Source organism: Salvia splendens, chromosome 11 (genome assembly GCF_004379255.2).
Source record: "Salvia splendens isolate huo1 chromosome 11, SspV2, whole genome shotgun sequence".
NCBI lineage: Eukaryota > Viridiplantae > Streptophyta > Magnoliopsida > Lamiales > Lamiaceae > Salvia > Salvia splendens.
The window spans coordinates 23,282,544-23,306,084 of NC_056042.1; the positions used below are offsets into that span (position 1 = coordinate 23,282,544).

The following is a 23,541-nucleotide window of genomic DNA, read 5'->3' on the forward strand; positions in this document are numbered from 1 at the left end:
CTGGAGTGATAAGTAGTATTATACCAATACTCCGCTAATCCAAGCCACTGATACCATGAGTGCGGTTTGTCACCCATAGAGCACCTCAAATAGCACTGTAAGCAACGATTGACAACTTCAGATTGGCCGTCTGTTTCAGGGTGGTAAGCTGTAGAAAAGAGCAATTCCACTCCTAACAAGGTCATAAATTCCTTCCAAAAAGTGCCCACAAAAATTGCTCCTCGATCACTGATAATCTTGGCAGGCATACCATGCAACTTAAAAACAGAATCCAGAAAGATCTCTGCCACTTTCTTGGCAGTAAAAGGATGAGAAAGAGCCATGAAGTGAGCATATTTGCTCAGCCGATCAACCACAACAAAGATGGTATCCTTTCCTTGTGATGGAGGTAATGCCTCAATGAAATCCATGGTAATGTCAGAGAATATAGCAGCTGGTAAGGGTAATGGTTGCAACAATCCAGCAGGAGAAGTATTCCCTGGTTTAAAACGTTGACAAGTCACACAAACTCGAACAAATTCTTTAACATCTTTCCTCATTTTTGGCCAATAACACAGAGCTGAAACTCTCTTATAAGTCCCCAATACCCCAGAATGTCCAGCCATAGCCGATTCATGAAATAAAGAAAGAATCTGAGCCTTTAATAGCAAATCATTGCCAACCACCAACTTCCCATTTCTCCTCAATTCTCCCTTATTCCAACTGAACTTAGGATGAGTAGTAGCATCTTGTTGTATTGCAGTCAATATTAACTGAATTTGTTGATCATTCTTCCAAGAGTCCTTGATTTTTGTGATAAGCTCAAGAGGAATGACAAAAGAAGTTAGAGCACATACCGTAGCATCAGGCACCCGAGACAGAGCATCTGCCACTGTGTTTTCACTACCCTTTTTGTATCTGATCTCATAATCGAATTGCATCAATTTAGTCATCCAAGCTTGCTGAGTAGGTGTGGTTAACTTCTGCTCCAGCAAATATTTGAGGCTTTGATGATCAGTTAAGATGATAAATCTCCTACATTGCAAATAATGCTGCCATTTCTTGACTGCCAAAAGAATTGCTAGTAATTCCTTCTCGTACACAGATAGTGTCTGATGTCTTGGAGATAATGCCTTACTGATGAAGGCTAGAGGATGTTTATCTTGCATAAGTACAGCTCCTATTCCAAAGCCAGAGGCATCAGTTTCAATAATGAAGTCTTTAGAAAAATCTGGCAAAGCCAAAACAGGTGCAGTTATCATAGCAGCCTTCAACTTATCAAAAGCTTCCTGTGCTTGTTCAGTCCATTTGAAGGTAATGCCCTTAGTTACCTCTATCAAGGGCCTGGCAATTGCTCCATAGTTATGAACAAATCGCCTATAATACCCGGTTAAACCAAGGAAGCTTCGGACATGCTTAATAGTTCTTGGTTTTGGCCAATTCTTGACAACTTCAATTTTCCCATCATCAGTAGCTACCCCTTCCTCAGAAATTACATGGCCCAAGTATTCAACTCTTCTACAGCCAAAGTTGCATTTGGATCGTTTAGCCAATAAACTGTGCTCTTTCATCAAAGCCATCACTGTGGACAGATGCAACTCATGTTCTTCTCTGCTTCGGCTGTAGATCAAAATGTCATCAAAGAAAACCAAGATAAATTTCCTCAAATACTCTCTAAACACAGTATTCATCAGATTTTGGAAGGTTGCTGGAGCATTTGTCAAGCCAATTGGCATCACCAAGAATTCATAATGACCCGAATGTGTCTTGAAAGCCGTTTTGTGGATATCTTCTTGTCTCATTCTCACTTGCCAGTAACCGGATCTCAGATCTAACTTAGAGAACCAAGAAGCTCCACCTAGCTCATCCAAAAGTTCCTCTATGATTGGTATAGGATATTTATCCTTAACCGTGATGGCATTCAAAGCTCTATAGTCAACACACATGCGCCATGTAGAGTCTTTTTTTTTAACCAAGACAATAGGACTAGCAAAGGGCTCTCACTCTGCCTTATCACCCCAGATTTGAGCATCTCTGAAATCATGTTTTCAATCACATCTTTTTGTTTTGCTGCATATTTATAAGGCCGTATGTTCACAGCATCAGCCCCCTCTTTCAAATTTATCTTATGATCGTGTTCCCTTTGAGGTGGTAGGGAATTAGGCTCTTCAAAAACTCCCTCATGTGCTGTCAAAATAGAACTGAGAGTAGGCCAAATTTCTTCCACACTAACAGCATAGTAGCCAAAAATATCACCTTCCACCGCCGGCATTATCTGATTTATCTTCCTTTCCTCTACATCTATCTCTTGTTGATTACACACATGGAGGTAGTTAAGTTGATCAGCCTTTGGTGACCATAATTCCCCTTGTAACTTCACTTGAACACCAGAAAGGTTAAACACCATACTCAGCTGGTGAAAGTTCCATGTAATTTCGCCCAATGTAGACAGCCAAGCACCACCTAATATCAAATCATATGTTTCCAAGGGAATAAGATAAACCTCAGCATGGAACCTAGCTCCTTGCATTTCCCACTCCAGATCAGTACACTTCTGATTACACTGGAGCAATTGGCCATTTGCAACTTCCACAGCCTTAGAGCTCACTGCAGTAAGATGACATCTGATTTTCTTAGCCATTGTGATACTCAAGAAATTGTGAGTACTACCCGTATCAATCAGAACTTTCAGAGGTTTCTTTTGGCATAATCCTCTAATTCTCATAACCTGAGGACCATCCTTACCCCACACAGCATGGAGAGATAACTGGAGGTCTGGCTTTTCCTCCTCATCTGCCTCTTCTTCATTATCTTCTTGCTCATCACACTCTATCAATTGTATCGCATAAGACTTCCTCTTGGAGCAGTGATGATTTGGAGTGTATTTTTCAGTGCACCAAAAACACTCCTTCTTAGCTCTCTTCTCATCTAACTCTTTAGGTGATAGATTTGTACTAACTCTAACACCTCCAAAGCGATTAGGCTCTTTGGTTCCTCCACTCCAATTGTTAGTATTCACCACAGGTTTATTAGTGGAGGTTACTGTCATAGGCTTATTATTCGAGTAATAACTGCTATTATTAGACACATTACTCTGCAGCACCTTAGGCTTAATTCCTAAAGCCTTCACAGTTAGGTCTTGCAATTTAGCTAAAGAATAAGCCTCAGCCAAGCTCTTAGGTCTAAACATTCTCACTGGCATTTGTAGTTCATCAATGAGTCCCGATAAGAAAAAACTAAGTGCTTGATCCTCTCGAATACCAGCTCTCGGATACAACTCATCAAAAGTATCCATATAAGATTGGAGCGTACCTCTTTGTTTGAGATTTCTCAGATCCGCAAGTGGATCTTCATAGGCTTGAGCTCCAAAGCGAGCTGCCAAGCATGAGAGGTAATATCCCCAATCTACGTATGCTTCTTCACCATGTAAACTCAAAAATCCTCTATGCCATTGGAGAGCCTTGCCTTCTAAGTGAATTGCTGCTACACGCACTCTCTCCTCCTCTGGAACTTTCGCTACTTGAAAAAAATAATCCGCTCTCATCGTCCATCCTTCGAATCCATCACCATCAAATTTAGGAAAATCATATCGAGTAGATCTCCAATCTGTTCGTACTTCACTGCTTCCCTCACCGCTCTCCCATGCGGCTTGCGTTCTCTGATTTTGTAAATTGAGCGTAGCAATTGATTGCGTCAGTTGCGAAATTTTGGTTGCCTGCTCTTGTATGATCTGATCTCGCTCACTCAGCTTCTGATCTATCATTTCCAACAGCTTTTTCTCCATTTCAGCGCTTCGAGTTACAATTCCGCTTTCCGAAGATCGAAGGCTCTGATACCACTTGTTACGAACTTTCGTCGCGCTCGACCTATCTTAGCTCGTTCTCGGCACGATCTTAGTTCGTTCTCGGCACGATCTTATTCCGTTCTCGGCAACTCGTTCCCGGCACTATCTTAACCCATCCTCGGCAATTGTTACAAGCCGAACTCGTGGTTTCCCGAGGTGATCCTAGCTTCGCAATACTCAATTAACTGAACGGTCAATTGCACCAACTAACCGATCGAGCTAACTAATCGAATTGAGATGAACAAGTAAGAAGTATATTGATGAGGATTGTCACGTACAACACGAATGAATCACAGAAAATAGGAAGGAATCAAGAGGAGCTGTAGATCCACGATCTACAGCAGATAAGAACAACAGCACACACAATTATCAACATAACAAAATGAGCTAGCTTCACTCTTATTTATACTTGTTTCTCCCGCGCTAAGCTTCCTATATCCCTTAACTCCACGTCATCTCCACCTCAGCGTAAGCATGTGTATGTCACGTGATGATTGCCAGCTGGCTTGAGTTAGTTACGCAGCAACTAACTCCTAACTAACTCCCAACTTCCAACGGTAACTTCCCACGGCTTTATTTGTAGCTCGCCATCTTGTGTTGCATGCATTTTACGCATGAATGATCATGCATGCAACAGACTTAAGCACGACAGCATAAGCACAAAACATTTCTTCACAACTGCTGCTTCACTCATAGCAAATAAGGAACATGTGTGGGATTTCCACCTAATTTTACTTAAATTCGAATTGGGGAAGAATTTGAATACAAACCCTAACTTCAATTTGAATCTGAAATTGGATGAATAAGAGGTGTGGGAAGGTTACTTACGTAGAGAATAGACAAGACTATCCAAGAGATCCGAAGTCCAGCGGCGACGGCGGCGGCAGAATCGGCGGGACAGCGCTATACAGAGACGAATGTATGTGTGCGTGTGTAGGGGGAGAGAAGTGTTGAGACACATAGGGAGACAAGGAAGGGCCTCCACGTTCGGTGGAGGGCGGTGGTCGGCGGAGGCGCGGCGTCGCCGGCGGAGGGTTGTGTGTGTGCGTGTGTCACGGTGTGTATGTGAATGGCGGTTTGTGTGTGGTTTCTGTGTTTTATTTCTTTTATTATTTATATTATTTACAATGTAGATTTTTTTTATTGTAAAATTTTATACTAATAGAAGTTTCAGGAAATGAGTTTCAATACGACATTTATGTTTAAGTGCAGTAACAATATATTATATACGTGTAGTGAAAACCTAGTGTGTAGATAGTATATCTATTATGGCATTTTTTATAAAGTGTGATATAAAAAATGTAGTGAGAAGCAATTTTTCTAGTAGTGTGTATAATTTTGAGTAAATAATGTACAGAAAAAATGTAACACATCATGCTATAACACAAAATAATGTAGCACATTAGTATGAAGTAATGTAAATATTGGGTTAAATAATGTGCATATGACTTTTGAAAGAAGATACAGAGGACCATGTAGAGCAGAAACTGTAACACAATAATGTAGCACATCCGTATCGAATAATGTAAAATTTTGAGTAAATAATGTACTGAAAAAATGAAAAAATGTAACATATCATACATTCATACTATCACAAAATAATGTAGTACATCAGTATGAGTAATGTAAATATTAGGTTAAATAATGTGCATATGCCTTTTGAAAGAAGATACAAAAGACCATATAGAGGAGAAACTGTAACTCAAAAAATTTAAAAATTGCATCCCAATAACAACCCATTCAAATTAAAATCAAAATAATGTAGTAACAAAACATTTCATAGAAACACACAATTATGCACAACAAATGACCACATTAACTATATCAAGATTCAAATTTGGCAAAAATTGGATCCCAATAACAACCCATTCAATTAAAATCAGAACTAAGTAGATTTATCAAAGAATTACTAAAACCTAAACACATCTCAAATCAACCAAAATAAAAAAAATCCCTGCATTTTGGCTAAGGGTTGACCGAAAATTACCTTATTACTGACCAAGGAGTAAGCGACTGGGAGATGATGTATGGTCGATCATCAACACACGTTGAGATGAAGGAAATCAGTATACGAACTACTGAAAGTCATCATCGGGGATTGAATCGGCGTTGATTGGAGTTTTTTCGACTTCTGAGCGGAGGTTAGGGGGTGATTTCAGAGGCGGTTAGGGTTTTGGAAGAGAGGGGAATTGAGGGAGAAGAGGGAGACGAAGTGATGGTGAGAGAGTGGAAGGTCAATGGTCTCTCAAAATTGGAATGATATCATTTTGCTGAAATCTTGGATTTTGCAGTTTTGAAACGCATGTATAAAATCTTATGTTTCCTATTCTACCCCCATAATGTACCAAATCAACCTAATAATGTTATACGGACTATCACATCTCCTACTAATCAAATTCGTCCAACATCTTAATCCAATGGTTGATATTAAGTTGGAACTTAACACTAAGGGGGCAATAGGACCTTAATGCTCCCCTATTATGTAATACATATACATATTTATAAGGTTAAAGAATTATTTTATATTTTTCAATTATAAAAAGCATTATATTATGATTTTAAAATAACATTATTTATATAAATAACAGTGTAAACAAAACAAATATTACAAAATTATACTCTAAGACAAAAATATAACTGAAGTTACTAGCCATTGAATTAATTTTGTGCATCAATAAATTAATTACTAGAAAAATGAGAAAATCCAAACTACTAGAAACTAGAGGGTTGTAATTATTGGTACTAGAAATGTGAAAATCCACTCAAATATTAGCTAGCAAAACTCAAGAGCTGGGAGGATTCAAACCAGGATCCTAAGGTCACTGGACGCAAATTCTTACCAACTGTGGTATATAATAATTTGGTTATGTCGTATGTATATAGTAATACTATTTCACATGTCTCTACATCTTGAAACCCTCATATGCCTCTACATAGATCTTCCAATGCTAGGTCAGCACTTGAGACATTGAACGAAGGCATGTTTAATGTGTTATTCAAAATCTACAATAAAAACACTCCTACTATGATCACATAACAATTGATCCAACTAGAATTTTGTCAAAAAGATTTAGGGAAAGTTAAGCATGATTTAAATTAGTTGTAGTTTATTTTATTATGTAATTTTAGGATTTGATTTCTGTAATTTTTTACTTTTCTTTAATTATGTAATTTTTGTAATGAATTTCATATTTTTATTTTTATTAATAGTAGTATATGATTAATAATTAAAAATAATAAGAAACAAAAATTGAGAAATGATTAAAAAAAAGAGGTTATACTTATATACATGAATAGTGAAATAAAGTTAATAAATGGAGTAGGAGATAATTCAACAGTCATAGCAATTCTGGTCGAGCTAATTCAATCTCCAAAAGGAAGAAACATATTGTTGTTGACAAAAGAAGAACAAAATATTTGTGAGATTCATTTTGTGTATCTCTCTCTCGCCAATAAAAATAATTTTAAGGTGCGGATTCAAAGTCCAATCATGTTCCTCAAAAACTTACAAAAAGTCGAAATATTTTACACACAACTTGTCCAAATCCAATTCTTACATCGCCTTTTATTAGCCTTATTTATAGGAAATGCGTGTGTTTTTAGTGTGTCGCTGTTGCCCAAAAATATGCTTGTGGACCCTTAAATTCTCCCATACATTGCATCTCCCACAACCTTATTCTCTGTGATTCTCCATATTTTAATCCGATTCATTTAGATTTCGTGCTGTACTAATCCCAATCTCCCAATTGGCACTGTTCATTTCAGGTTCGATTTCTGCAAGGTCAAATCCTAGTTGTGGGCTTTCTGCCAGTTTCACTGTAAGTTCTTGATTCATTGTGTTTTGGTGTCAAGATTGCTTTTTTTATTTTAGGGTAGAGATTGAACTGTTCTTTTTTGCATATTTGTGATTTGTGATGATTATTTATGGATTATTTTCCATGAGCTGTAAATATGTTAATTTTGTTGACTGGTTTGCAAAAAACTGTTTGTTTGAATATTTGATGGAATTTTCCTTTGGAAGGTTGAGAAGATTCTGAGTCATATGGTTGGATTGATTGGGAGAATGTGCTTTTTTGTTGTAAAGACTTGGTTTTTAGGGTTTATTTTAGTTTATGATTTTGAATTTTGGAGGCTGATAGAGGGGTTGGGGTTTCCCTTTGACTAGTTGTGAGAACCATTTAGGGATTTAGGGCTTTAGGGATGTTGGGTGAAAATGATTTATTCACAGCAAAGAAATTGATGTTGTTGTGATTGCAGAGTTTTGGTGAGAGTGAATGTAGATGTGAAGCTGTTGTTGAAGTGAAACTATGGAAGGAAATTTATCTAGTAGAAGTGGAATGCAAGGCAACACTTCATTTGGGGGTTTCGATTTGCAAGGGCCGATGAGGGCTCATCATCACCAGCAGCAGCAACAGGCGCATGTGCCTCATCATCATGTTCGACAAGGATCATCCATGGTTCATCACACGATCCATGAGAATTTCCCCCTAACGATGGGGAGCAGTCAAGAGGAGCCGTCTTTCTCGCTGACGGACTACAACAAGATGGATAGGGGTAAGTCCGCGAGTGATGAGGATGACCCGAGCTTCACGGAGGATGCTGCTGACAATAGGGGTGATCCGAGCAAAGGCAAGAAGGCATCTCCATGGCAGCGTGTGAAATGGACTGACGGCATGGTGAGGCTGTTGATCACGGCCGTTTCGTACATTAGTGAGGAAGCGGCTGCTGAGTATGGAGGCGGTGGTGCCCGAAGGAAATATGCGAATTTACAGAAGAAGGGGAAATGGAAATCTGTTTCCAAAGTCATGGCTGAGAGGGGTCATTTTGTTTCACCACAGCAGTGTGAGGATAAATTTAACGACCTTAACAAACGGTACAAGAGGCTGAATGAGATTCTAGGAAGGGGAACTTCGTGTGAGGTGGTCGAAAAGCCTGCACTTTTGGATGTGATGGATCACATCCCGGAGAAGGCAAAGGAGGAGGTACGGAAGATTCTGAGCTCGAAGCATTTGCACTATGAAGAAATGTGCTCTTATCACAACGGGAACAGGTTGCATCTCCCAGCTGATCCCGAGTTGCAGCGCTCGTTGCGCTTGGCTCTTAGGAGTAGAGACGATCATGACGAAAGTGATGCAAAAAGGCATTTAAATGATGATAACGATGAGGATGATCACGAAGCCGAATATGAGGATCATGGTGAATTTGAAGAAAATCAGGCGTTAGCAGGAGATCGCAGGGCGTATTTGCTAGGGAATCCGGCAAAGAGGGTGAAACAATGCCAGACTCATGACGAATTTAGTTTCAGAAATTCTTTGAGTTCTTTAGATTGCAACAAGACATTCAGTTTTCAGGTGGAAAACGCCGACTCTGATGTAAACAAAGCTCCTGCTGAAGGCTCTAAAATGAATGCCATCGCACCGAAGCAGTCGTTGAGCCACTGGAATATCCAAATAGAGGAGCAAAGGTTAAATATAGAAATGCAGATGTTGGAATTGGAGAAAGAGAAGTTCAAATGGCAGAGATTTTGCAGGAAAAAGGACCGTGAATTGGAGATGATGAGGATGGAAATCGAGAGGATGAAACTTGAGAATGAACGTATGGCCTTGGATTTAAGACGAAAGGAATTGGGTATTGACAGCAATTAATGCTCTCTTTGCTTGCATTTCCTGATTCTAAAACGCAGTACGCCAAATTCTCTTATATCTTATTGATTAACTGCTTTGTCGTTGATGTTGTTGCCTTCGTCTGGATTTAGAACACTCCTGCTATTGAGGGTTGGTACATTTCTGCTTGTAACTATATAAGACGAGCCTCTAGTGTTTGCAATGGTTTCATTTGTACCTTTTCGTTATTCCATTTAGTCGATAGTTTTGGTTTAGGTCATGACTAGTTGTTGTGGATTGAGAGTCTAAACTAGAATTTGAACATTCTTATGATGATAAATTTTCCATATTTTGTAGACGTCGAATGCTAAGAGTTTGGCCGGTTCCATTAATGAATATCTGAAGCTTCCGAACACTCTTTCTCTTCATAGCTCATCTCTCTCAGATGGAGATGAAGCCCTTTTGATGTTTCGTTTACGTCTCATCTTCACATCAATCTGCTATATCCCGTATGTTGATCTCAGTATTGAAACATGGCTAAACTTGTGTACTCATTACTCGTATCGAGATGGCTTGTGAGCAAATTATAACTGGAAGGGCTTTTAGAACATTGTCTTTCTCTAACTGTTGCAGGAAACATAAATAGTTGGGCTGTAAGTGTGAGGTCATTTTTAGTTTGGAGTGGTTTTTGTTTGATAAATATTTGGGGATTGTTAGTTTTCTTACATGATTATTGTTCTGTGTGTTATGGTATCATAAGAAACACAGTAGTAGTATAGATGAAGTGGTTAAGAGCATCTCCAACGGCGGCGAGCGGGCCGGCTAGCCGATTTCCGGCGCTCGCCGGTCCGCTCGCCGAACCATTGGAACCGACGAGCGCCAAATCGGCGAAAAAATCGGCGTGCCCACGCCGATTCTCGGGCGCTGGCCGATGCGCTCGCCGATCGGCTGGCCACCATTGTAGGCTCCCGATCGGCGAGCAATCAGCCAGCCGATTTTAAATTTTTTTTTATTTAATGTCTTTTTTTGTGGGACAAACTCATTCTTGGTTGTTTCTCTTTTATAGAGACATCCTTGAATGTTTTATGTGTTCCACTTTCGATGTGAGACAAACTCATTCTTGGTTGTTTCTCTTTTATAGAGACATCTTTGAAGGTTTTATGTTCCACTTTCGATGTGGGACAAACTCATTCTTGGTTGTTTCTCCTTTATAGAGACATCCTTGAAGGTTTTATGTTCCACTTTCGATGTGGGACAAACTCATTCTTGGTTGTTTCTCTTTTATACAGACATTCTTGAAGGTTTTAAGTTCCACTTTCGATGTGAGACAAACTCATTCTTGGTTGTTTCTCTTTTATAGAGATATCCTTGAAGGTTTTATGTTCCACTTTCGATGTGGGACAAACTCATTCTTGGTTGTTTCTCTTTTATAGAGACATCTTTGAATGTTTTATGTTCCACTTTCGATGTGGGACAAACTCATTCTTGGTTGTTTCTCATTTATAGAGACTTCCTTAAAGGTTTTATGTTCCACTTTCGATGTGGGACAAACTCATTCTTAGTTGTGTTTTTTTAATTAATGTACTTTTTTAAATTTTAATATTATTATTGAGTTTTCCCGTATCTGTGTCGTAAATTTAATTCTGTATTTTGTGTGATTGTCAATTATTATTTATTTTATATAATTAGGAGTGATGTGGCTAGGCTATTGCTGGGCTATTTGCTTGTTCTGATGATGTGGTAGGAGGATTTTTAGTGTTGATGATGTGGCAGGAGGAATTTGTGGCTAGGCTATGGCCGGGCGAAAGTCATTGTAGATGCCTAACTAATGCCCTTCATTTTCTGCCAAAATATACAGTAACTTTGATGGCAGAGATTCTTTTAGTACTTTTCTTTAATTTGAAAAATGTAAAATGGTGTTGTTTTGTCAATGATTTGTATCGTATCGAAAATGATGTCCGTCTTTCATAGCAATATTATATCGTTATTGCAGTAAATATTCCTCTCCAGTATTAATTATAAATTCACATCATTCAATGATATGAATTGAGATTAAAATCTGGATCCTTCATATTTCATACATTATCAACATCATTTTCAATTTGATAATCTCATTGAGATAGCTCAGTGAAGGTGGGTTATGATTAGTATGACCCTCTTCTATATACTCCCTCCGTTCCTAAAATTTTGTCACACTTTGATCGGCCACGAGTTTTAAGAAATAATGAAAAGTGGGTTGAAAAAGTTAATAAAGATTGAGTACTACTTTTATATATTAATTATATAATAAAAATGTGAGTTGTAATAAATTAGTGGAATATGAAGTCCACTCCTAAAAATGATAAAAGTGAAATATGACAAATTTTGTAGGACACAACGGATGGAGTATATGTTTTACAGTATAATATAGTATGTGTATGATACCAACCGAAAAACTCTTGTATCTTAAATAAATGTCTCGTGCTGTAAAAAAATCGGGACAAATGAATAGATTTACTCTTTCTATACTTGATGATTCTTGAATTTTTTTTATTTACTATATAGAATTTTGATTAATGAAACTTGGTAGGGACAAATTTTAATTTCAAATATGATATGTGAAGATAAGGTTATAAGTGTATGGAATGACAACTATTTTAAATTTTTTTTTATGTTGTATCTACCGTCCATGAGGCATCCTTAGTCATAACTCTAACCATCTCATATCTTTCAATTTAAAAATATAATTAAAAAAACTGAAATACATTAAAAAAACCTATTGATGCAGTAGCGAAAGGGGAAGGGCCAATTGATGCCGGAGAAGCTCAACAACATGGTCCTGTGCCAATTTTGTACTGGCGTCATACGTGTAGTGTCGGCTATTGTTGCATGCACCAAATATCACATTTAAATACCGGGGGAGCTTGGGATCCCCTTGGCTTGGAATGAATTGAGGGATAGAAAATTTTAAAAAAAGGGGGGAAATGGTAATATTTGAGAACATGAGATAATTTTATACTAAATTTTAATTAATTTCATATTTAAAAAAAATAATACTCTATTTGTTCGCCGTTAGGCTTTATTTAAGTTAGGCATAAGTTTTAAGAAATATAATTAAACGCGGATGAAAAAAAGATACTAGTAGGCTAAATGAGCTTAATTAATTTGTTAGGCTCTATAATATTACTGCCAAATTAGAGTGAAAATAAGGTGGCTTAAGTGAACTGGTCACATATTTTTATATCAAAACGTTAAACGTGGAACAATTTGAGAGTCTCTGATTGGGTCACTTATTTGTTCAAGTGAATCTTCAAAACGATATCCCAATAGATTGGCATCCCAATCTCCAAAGTACTCCGTATAAAGCAGGAGTATTGAAGTTATCTTAATTGATTTTGTATGGATAAATTGTGTATTTGGTAATGTACATATGCATGATAATATATTTATTATTTGCTTTAACATAAATAACTATATTCAGAAGTTACTAAAAAACAAATCAAAAGAATAATTGTGGAGCAGCAGTTCTAAAGATGCCCTGATGCATTTCAAAATTGATAATTACATTGATCTTTAATTTGATTCAAATCCAACACAATAATATTTCATGCAATACAATACTCCCTCCATCCACGAAAAATAAGACACATTGTATATGACATGAGTTTTAACGTGAAATTGGTAAAGTAAGAGATAAGAGGAAAAAGTAAGAGCATCCACAATGGCAATAGTCCAGCCATAGCCTAGCCACAAACTCCGCATGCCACATCATCAGGACAAGCAACTGGACAAGCAACTGGACAGGTCATAGGCTAGCCACAATAAACAAAATTATAAAAATAACAATCACACAAAATACGGAATTCAACTTACAACACAGATACGAGAAAATGCATTAATTTTATTTAAATAAAAAAAGGTACATTAAAAAAAATTACATAATTTAAAAAAAAACTAACGTTGTGCAGTCCTCCGCGCCCACAACTCTTCAATTAAATCCTTTTGGAGTCGAATATGAGCTTCCACTTGGCGCATGTCGACATGTGCTTGGAGGCGGCTGACTTCATCGTGAGGTACCCCACTTCGTAAGTTGGGGGCGGCCACGCCGTGGCTTGGACCGGCTTCATTATCGTCGTTGGCTCAACTAGTCAGTTGTACACCTTCATCTTCGACAATCATGTTGTGCATGATAATACAGGCGTACATTATATCAGCAATGCAGTCGACATGCCACAAACGCGTTGGACCCCTAATTGCCGCCCATCGAGACTGGAGCACACCAAATGCGCGCTCCACGTCCTTGCGCGCCGACTCTTGCCGTTCCGCAAAGTAGGCCTTCCTCTCATCTGATGCGCACCTGATCGTCTTCACAAAGACAGGCCACCTAGGGTATATCCCATCCGCCAAGTAGTAGCCCATATCATGCTGGTTCCCGTTGGCGATAAAACTGATGGCCAGACCGACGCCGTGGCACTGCTAGTTTAAAAGGGGCGACGAGTTGAGGATGTTGAGGTCGTTGTTCGACCCGGCTACCCCAAAATATGCATGCCAAATACACAGCCGGTAATCAGCTACGGCCTCAAGGATCATCGTGGGATTCTTTCCCTTGTAGCCGGTCGTGTAGAACCCTTTCCAGGCAGCGGGGCAGTTCTTCCACTCCCAATGCATACAATCTATGCTGCCTAACATACCCGGGAACCCATGCTTCTCCCCGTGCATCTGCATCAGCTCCTGGCAGTCTTCGGGGGGTAGAGCTTCGAAGATACTGATCACGGAATATTTCAACCACGCCCTGACAGAAATACTTCATACATTCAAGGGCAGTCGTCTCACCGATGTGGAGGTACTCGTCCCACATGTCGTGCAAATCGCGTATATATAGTGTTTCGAAAATTAAATAAAAATAAAATAAAAAATCGGCTGGCCGATCGCTCGCCGATCTGGAGCCTGCAATGGCGGTCAGCCGATCGGTGAGCGCATCGGCCAGCGCTCGGGAATCGGCGTGCGCTCGCCGATTTGGCGCTGGCCGGCTGCAATGGTTCGGCGAGCAGACCGGCCAGCGCCGGGAATCGGCTAGCCGGTCCGCTCGCCGCCATTGTGGATGCTTTAAGAGAGAAGTAGTGTTAGTGGAATGTGGAGTCCATATTATTAGTAAGAGAAAACGGAAAAAAGTATGGGGTAGTTGTTGAAACCTTTCATTTTCTAAATGTGCTCTATTTTTGTGGACAACCAAAAAACAAATGTGCTCAATATGAAGTAAAGTTATTTTAGTAAAATAAGATTTTAAGATATTGGAACATTAGATAATATAACCAAGAAACATTAGGTATTCATATACCAAGACAAATCAAGTTTAATAAACTTCAAGCAATACATTCTTCCTCAAAATTTTATTGAAAAAATGACATCTCAAAGCTCCAAAACAAGCCATAATTTATTTAAAACCGGTAAAATTAACAGAGGCTAGCTATAATTTTTCCAATTTAGTTGTATTCGTTGGGGTTTGCTTGGAGGTAAGCTTCAACAGCATGGAAGAAAGCCTTAGCTCCTTCATGTCCTTGTTTGATCTTCTCTTGAATCATATTGTGGTTATCTTCTTTGGTGTGGTTATCTCCTTTGATAAAAGTTATGTCATTCATACCATAGTGAACTCGAGTTTTACATGTAGTTAAGAAATATCATCGAGAACACAAAAACATTTCATAGCCTGGCCAGGCAAAACAATCTCCCCACTTTCTCAACAATCAATCATTCACATCCTATAACCATAGTGCGACGAAAGTGTGGCCACACTATTCGCCCACGAGACCGGCCGACTAGCAAGGACGGCTCACGATCCCCTCTGTGTACACAGCCTGATAGGGTTTGCGCCTCTACTCAAACCCGAATTCGTTTATCATAGCCCTATAGCCTAATGGAGCGAACTCACAAACTAGGCATCAAGCACAATCTCAACATAGCCATATAGCCTAACGGAGCAAGCTCGAACGAACTAGGCATCATGCAACAATCTCAACATCAAAACAAACATGGCATGACATAACACTTGAAACCACCCTTATAGCTACACAATCATACTTTTGAAACGTAAAAGAGTTTAGTAAAGAAAGCTCACCTCGATTGCTTATAAACACGGTTCACAACTTTATTGAAATCCTTGCTCTTCGTACCCACGTACGCACAACAACCCTTATCAACATCATAACCACATAATACAACACAATCAGTTTTCTATCAACACATTACTCATGCATGCCCTATCGTTCCTTTCATCGTTTTCTTAGATTGCTCATCCCCATACGTTCATCAACGAAAACGAAACGAACACTCAAGCATACATCAACGTGTAACACATAGCCATATTATAGGATACATTTCTTATTCACACATGTATCATTTATTCACTCAAAACTTGACAACAAGTATTATTTTAACATGATAGACATCTGGTAGAACTGCGCAGTCGTTTTGTAGAAATCATTAAAAATCCATCCGACCTCCGTTTAGGTTGAAATTTTACCACAACACAGTAGCCACATCAAAGATCATCCAGTTAAAATTTCACATCAAAATCACATCTTTAGGTCGGTAAAATAAAAAACGAAACTCACTGGATGAGAATACAAATTCTGACAGAACTGCATAATTAACTTTAAAAATTTATTTAAAATTCATCTTTCGTCAAAAGAGGCTGAAATTTACACACAACACAGAAGACATCGCAAATTTTACTCAGTTAAAAATTCGTGCCAAAATAAGATCGTTTGTTCGGTCAAACACACATCGGAATCTACTGTCTGAACACCACAGTTTTTATGCTTCACAAATTCGAATTAGGGTTTATCTATCATTCATCCAAACACATATATTCATGCTTCCAACACATAATCCTGCTTCAAAAATATCTCACAACCAAGTTCTCATATATTCACATCTCATTCACCAACGAATCATCCACAACCTCACACATACACATACATAAACGCATATCCACATACTTTCTCATGTAACCCTCAATCCCCACCGATTAACTTTGAGATCTATGATCTCTACACTCACTATATGCATGAGAGAATCAAGAAACATGGGTTCAATGGAAAGGATGAGAAAGTGAATTCAAATATACCTTTCTTGTTCAAAAACAATCGGTAGGAAAGATAATTGATGCGATTCTTCGATAAATCTTGAATTTCCAACTCCAAATTGATGCAAGAACAAATGATTGGTGAAGAATTGGTGGAGAAGGAGAGGGGGAGAAAAAAATCGTGTGGGAGAGAGGAGAGGAAGAGAGCGGCGTTAATAATGTGGCTAGGGTTAGGGTTTGGCTTATTTATTCTCTAGGTTTAATCCCACACTTAAATAAAATAATTAAATTGTGGGGGAATAAAATAAAATCCCACAATTAAAAATAAAAGTAGGCGTGTGGAATGGGAGAGATCAAGGAAAAAAAATACTTAAATCCTCAAATCAAATAAGAATAGGATTTAAATTTGGTAAGATATGGTAAGATTTAATTGGATTTTAAATCAAGGAAGGAGACAAACAAGATACCAATTAAATCCACAAAATAAATCATTCTCCTAATTATTAGGAGATTTCGAAAATCTCAAGGGATGACATAATTTGGTTTGGATTTAATTTGGATAAATATCCCAAAGCAATTAATTAAATCCAAGAAAGAAAGTATTATTTCCAATAAATAGGAGGGCCGAAAATTTCAAATAAAATGGCTAGAATGATTATGCATGATCCCACTTAATTTAATTCACACATTGGAAGCTTGATCACATTAACTCACATAACCCACAACAACTAATTTCACATAATTAACTCAAACACATAGAGACTCAATTTCCACAAAGAAATTCTTATTCAACATCCACATTAATAGAAATAGAGGTCGCAATATTTCGGAGTGCTACATAGCACCCCGGAAATTGTGACTTTTTTTAAATTATTTTTATTTGATGGCTTATTTTATTTTAATTAATGTGGATGTTGAATAAGAATTTCTTTGGTGGAAATTGAGTCTCTATGTGTCTGAGTTAATTATGTGAAATTAGTTGTTGTGAGTTATGTGAGTTAATGTGATTAAACTTCCAATGTGTGAATTAACTTAAATGGGATAATGCTTAATCATTATAGCCATTTTATTTGAAATTTTCGGCCTTCCTATTTATTGGAAACAATATTATCTTCTTGGATTTAATTAATTGCTTTGGGATATTTGTCCAAATTAAATCCAAACCATATTATCCCTATGTTATTCTACATGATTTTCGACCCTTTGTCCATCCCTTGAAATTTTTGACTTCTCCTAGTAATTAGGAGAAGGAATTATTTTGTGGATTTAATTGGTATCTTGTTTGTCTCCTTCCTTAAATTAAAATCCAATTAAATCTTACCATATCTTACCAAATTTAATTCCTATTCCTATTTGATTTGAGGATTTAAGTATTTTTTTTCCTTGATCTATTCCATTCCACATGCCTACTTTCATTTTTAATTGTGAGATTTTATTTTATTTCCCCACAATTTAATTATTTTATTTAAGTGTGGGATTAAACCTAGAGAATAAATAAGCCAAACCCTAACCCTAGCCCTATTATTCACGCCGCTCTCTTCATCTCCTCTCCCCCACACGATTTTTTTCTCCCCCTCTCCTTCTCACCAATTCTTCACCAATCCTTTGTTCTTGCATCAATTTGGAGTTGGAAATTCAAGATTCATCGAAGAATCGCGTCAATTATCTTTCCTACAGATTGTTTTTGAACAAGAAAGGTATATTTGAATTCTCTTTCTCATCCTTTCCATTGAACCCATGTTTCTTGATTCCCTCATGCATATAGTGAGTGTAGAAATCATAGATCTAAAAATTAATCGGTTGGGATTGATGTTTTGCATGAGAAAGTATGTGGATATGCGTTTATGTATGTGTATGTGTGAGGTTGTGGATGATTCGTTGGTGAATGATATGTGAATATATGAGAACTTGGTTGTGAAATCTTTTTGAAGCATGATTATGTGTTGGAAGAATGAATATATGTGTTTGGATGAATGATAGATAAACCCTAATTCGAATTTGTAAAGCATGAAAACTGTGGTGTTCGAACAGTAGATTCCGACGTGTGTTTGACCGACCAAACGGTCTTATTTTGGCACGAATTTTGTTACCTTTTGATCCATTGAAGGATTGACGTTACTAGTTGCACCTCCCGATGATACTTGATTTATCGACCACGCATCTTCCACTTTATTCCCAAGTCCTTGATTATTCATCTGTATGGGCGGATCTCGAAGAATCAATAATAGTTTGATAAGATCTAGGAAGAACACTACACAAAACAATCTATCTCAATTCAATTCTATGGATTAGAATGAACAAGATAAGACAAGAATCAAAACTCTAGCTCTCTCTTTGCAAATGCACGAAAATCGAGGTAAGAGAGAGAAACCACATGAGTGGCAGCTAGGGTTTAGAGTAGGAGAATTGTGTTATGTCTTGTGTGCTAGGGTTTCCACATATCATCACTATTTATAAGCTTGGACTAGGTTTGGGCTAGAGTGGGGATCCATGGAGTGAATTAGATGTTGGGCTCACCCATTAGATAAATATCTAATTAAATCAATTAACCCATGATTTAATATATTATCAATGGAATAATATCTTGTTCCACTAAAGAATATTATTGGACTCCCATCTAAATCACCAAATTACGAATAACTTGGGTTCCATTTAATTTTATAATATTTCCCGCGTTTAAGATTATCTTAATCCATCAATCTAATTCTTTTGTCTGTTATGTGACTTGAATTAAATTAATTCTTCAAAGAGTTATATAGTTTGAAACTTTATTTATTATTCATGGAATAAAATTCCAACTGCGCAGATTTTTTAATAATAAATTACTTTTTCAAACACCTCTTGGGGATTTAATCATACCACACTGGGCACGCGAATTCTATGAAATAATATTCCAATACCTTCATGTTATTCAATTACTACCACCCAAGATATCATGTTTGAGTTACGAAAAACTCTCCCACATTGATAAGTCAAAGTGGCGTCTGATTAAATACACAATAATAATATTAATTTCATAAACTAGAAAATATTAAAATTTCTGAAATATATTCTTTCAGTAGATAGCAATAAAGAATAGATCTTTTCAATGCTTTACCACATCAGTGTTACTAATATCTTCTTAGGTAAGAGAGAATTATCACAAACACTGCAACCATACCAATAGGCAGCCAAGACCTATCTAGGTTGTGAACACGTTTTTCTTCTTACTAGATCTGGTCAAGTCCCCTACTGGAAAACCTATGAGGAATCATCAGATTCCCTACTTTGACTTTCTTAGTAAGAAGCCTTAGACTTGTTTATTATATTTCAATAAATAAACCATTATATTATATTAATTATTCTCATAATTTGGTAAACAAGTGGACGTGGCGTTTCTCGTATACATGTATAAGCTGACTGTACAAAAACATGTATGCTCGAAGCATCGTTTAGTATAAAAACCCCAACAGTCGTACCCTCAGTTCCGCTCCACCGACGGACTTACTAATGTCAAAGCAACATATAAAAACCCCAACAGTCGTACCCTCTGAAGGAAATGGAACAAGGTCCGTCGGCTAACCCTAGTGCCGACGCCGAAGTCGAGCTTTCTCCAATTCCAGAAGTCGAGCCCGGCGACGAAGTCCCTGAGGAAGAAGATGACGCATAGAGGACGATGACGAACCCTAGTTCTTTCGACCATGGAGGTCCTCCATTCAATATTCCATAAATCGATGAGGATTTTGAGAGGAGGACTAAGCTCCGACACAACCGTCCGCTTCAATTTTCAGGACCTATTTGATCACGATTATGAATATCATGGGCTAGTTTGACTTTATTATGTTAATGGTGTCTATTGGTTTTTTTATGGAAGGTACTTGTTTTTTTTATGGTGGATATTTGACTTTGACGGTGGTTTTGATTGTGCTAGTGACACAGAAACTTATTTTCTGACATCATTTGGCACTGGACTTGAATTCAGTTGTAAAATGTTTGGGACCTATTTTATGTTGATTATCATGGACTACTTTGACGTTTATTAAGTTGTATGCTTTCTGATTCAGATTCACATTCAGATTTCCATCCAGATTTGCTAATCGAAATTTAAAAATTCATCCCATAATGGTATGTAGCAGATAGATTCAAAATCAAATTCGGATTCAAAATCCATCTAGATATTGGTGTTGTAGATAAATATAAAATTAAGGTTCTTGGGAAAGGAAGAGAAGAAGAGAAGAGAGAGAAGGAGAAATGAAAAATGTCAAGTGATACGCGTAAATACATTTAAAGTTTGCATTTTCAAATATTTCATAGACTTTTTTTTTAATTTTTTGCATTTTTAATTTTATATTTTTAATTTGCATTTTCAAAACTTTTTTAAATAAAAATAAAATTAGCTACAGTAATCAAAATTGCCTAATCCGATCACAATTTCGCTAATCGACGGTTGACCGTCAAAATTTGATGGAACCGTAAAAATGGACCTAATCGACACAAATTTCATTTGTTTTAGACCAGATTTGTATTTCAGCCATATGTTTAGGACCAAAATTGACGTTTACTCTTTTTATAATTCTTAATTTGTTAGCCCACACAGTGGGCTTGATGGTGACTAAGTTATTAATTTATGAATAATCTTTTTATAATCCTTAATTTGTTAGCCCACACACTGAGCTTGATGGTGACTAACTTTTTAATTTATGAATAACCCATTAAGTTAATATTTTTTCTTATTTCTATACTACTGTATTTATTAATTTTAACGCACACTTGAGCTTAATGGTGTTAATTTAACTTATTAATTTGTGAATAAACTCATTAAGTTTAAAATAAATAATAATTGCTGCATCTCATGTTATTGATTAAAAGATACTACCCCCGTCCCACGTCAAGTGTTACATTTAGGATGAGCGCGAATTTTTAAGAAATGTGAAGAAAAGTGAATTGAATAAGTTAGTAGACTATGAGTCCCATTTATATATATTAATTTTATAATAAAATGTGAGTAGAATTGGTTGATGGAATGTGAGATCTATTTATCATTTAAGGTAAAAGTAAAATGTGATTCTTATGGTGGGACGAACCGAAATGACAAAATGTGACACTTAGAGCATCCACAATGGGACGCCCGATGCGTGCCATCGTCCGCGGGCGCCATCGTCCGCCCCATTGTGGGTGTGCCCGCCATCGTCCGCGCCCTACGCCCACGCCCGATGCATCGTCCGCGGTTGAAGCGCGGACGATGGGCTATCGTCCGCGCCATCGGGCGCCCCATTGCGGGATCGGCGGACGATGGTCGCGGACGATGCCTCGCGTTTTTTAATTTTTGTATAAATACCCTTACCCCACTGAAACGATGATTCTTCTCAGGGTGCTTAGGTGTCGTTCAAGCAAGGATATATCCTACTGGTCAGGATAGAGATCCTAACTAAGCCTAGACCCTGGTTTCAAAAATTCCTCAACCCACTTCTACTGATCAGTATAGTGGTGGTAAGGGTCGAATCCCACAGAGATGGTGCGTTAAAACTATTGTGGTGATATTCTGGATGGTTTGGTTAGCTACCACGCTCGGGTTGAGTCTCTACCTAGGCAAGAACTTAAAGGTAATTTCCTACTGACTAGAATGGGGAAAGGAGTGTAGGGGTGCAGCTGTGTACGTGGAAATAGGGAGACATTTTAGTAACAGGAAATATTTGGAAGGTACGGGATTCTATTTTGGGCTAGACAGAATATTCAGAGGGTAGTGGTAGTCAAGGTGACTGGGCTGACAGATCTGCAGGTTATAACGAAAAGCAAAGGACAAAAAGTAAAAAAAAAGCAAAAAGCATCTAAAAAGCAAGTGGTCCCCAACATTTGACAGGACATCATCTTCTTCAGCAACACAAACTGAAATCAGAAAACAATTCCAGATTCAACACGGAAACACAGTTTATCAATTCGCGAACACAGATCCACAAATACGAACACCAAATCTTAAATAAATAAAAAAAAACACAGAAACTGCAACTCCGCGTACTGGTCAGGAAGCGAAACGCACTCAAACTAAACTTCACATGCAGCGATTCACTCACGATCGAACAGTTCCACGTTTAACTAAGGAAATTGCGACGGAAACAAGGAAAGAAAAGATTCAGCACTTAAAACACCAAGGAACCTTAGATCTAAGCTAACTAGGCGAAATAGGAAGGAAAATAAATCAACACAATAACCGAAACGGAAATCAACTTCATAGCATAAACACGTTCAGATCTTCAACAAGTACTTCAAAAGCAGAAAATATCCAAAAGCAACAAAGATCCAACGTAAAGAAAGCAAGTAAATTAAACTACGAAAGCGAATAAAAGTGTTTCGCCACTCCGGGCGATGAAATCTCTAAGCTACGGTCTTGCTGGCTGGAACGGACGATTTGGAACTCCGGGAACATCTAGATCTTCAAGTGACCATGGCAGTGGCGAGAAACGAGATTCTGGACTGGGCTGAAGGACTGAACTCCCAGAGAATTCTACCTAAGAGTGATGATGATGATTCGATTCCCTTCCTTTCTCTCTCCAAGTGGCTTCCTTTTATAGGGAGGCTTACCCTTGATTTTTAGGGTAAGACCTTGCGGTGAGATGACTTCTTTGCCCTTAATTGTGATTGAGCAGTCCCAGCTATCCTCCTTCTCCATCTCGAGCCATATTTGCATGTATACTGGTCAGTACGTAATCGTCCTGACGCCCTTTTCACTTGAAGTGTCTGAAACTCTGCCTACTGGCTAGAATGCTTACCCTGCACGCTTAAGCAACTAGTTTTTGCAGATATAATTCAATTACGCACATCATACTGACCAGTAACCTAGGCCTAGAATACGACTTATCACCCACTTTCATTTGTAACTTTTAATTTTCACAATTTCACTCTCGAAACTCACATTTTTATTATTTCGACGAAATGGATGCAAGTCCTAACAGTCCGATGTTTGGAGAGGAGCGTTGGCCGGGTACAGAACCCGACGAATATCGACCGTTCGACGCCAACACACAATACGATCCCAAATTTAATACGGAATCGTACGGTTTGGATGACATGGAGCC

The 23,541-nt window shown here is 37.8% G+C and overlaps 1 protein-coding gene across 1 annotated transcript; it reads left to right on the plus strand.

Annotated features, from left to right (window-relative positions):
* The first annotated feature begins 7,384 nt into the window (after positions 1–7,384).
* On the plus strand, positions 7,385–9,841 carry LOC121753745. The gene is made up of 2 exons (XM_042148993.1): positions 7,385–7,641; positions 8,081–9,841. Exon 2 carries the CDS (start codon positions 8,131–8,133, stop codon positions 9,466–9,468), a length of 1,338 nt encoding a protein of 445 aa, XP_042004927.1. The 5' UTR covers positions 7,385–7,641; positions 8,081–8,130; the 3' UTR covers positions 9,469–9,841.
* The last annotated feature ends 13,700 nt before the right edge of the window (positions 9,842–23,541 follow it).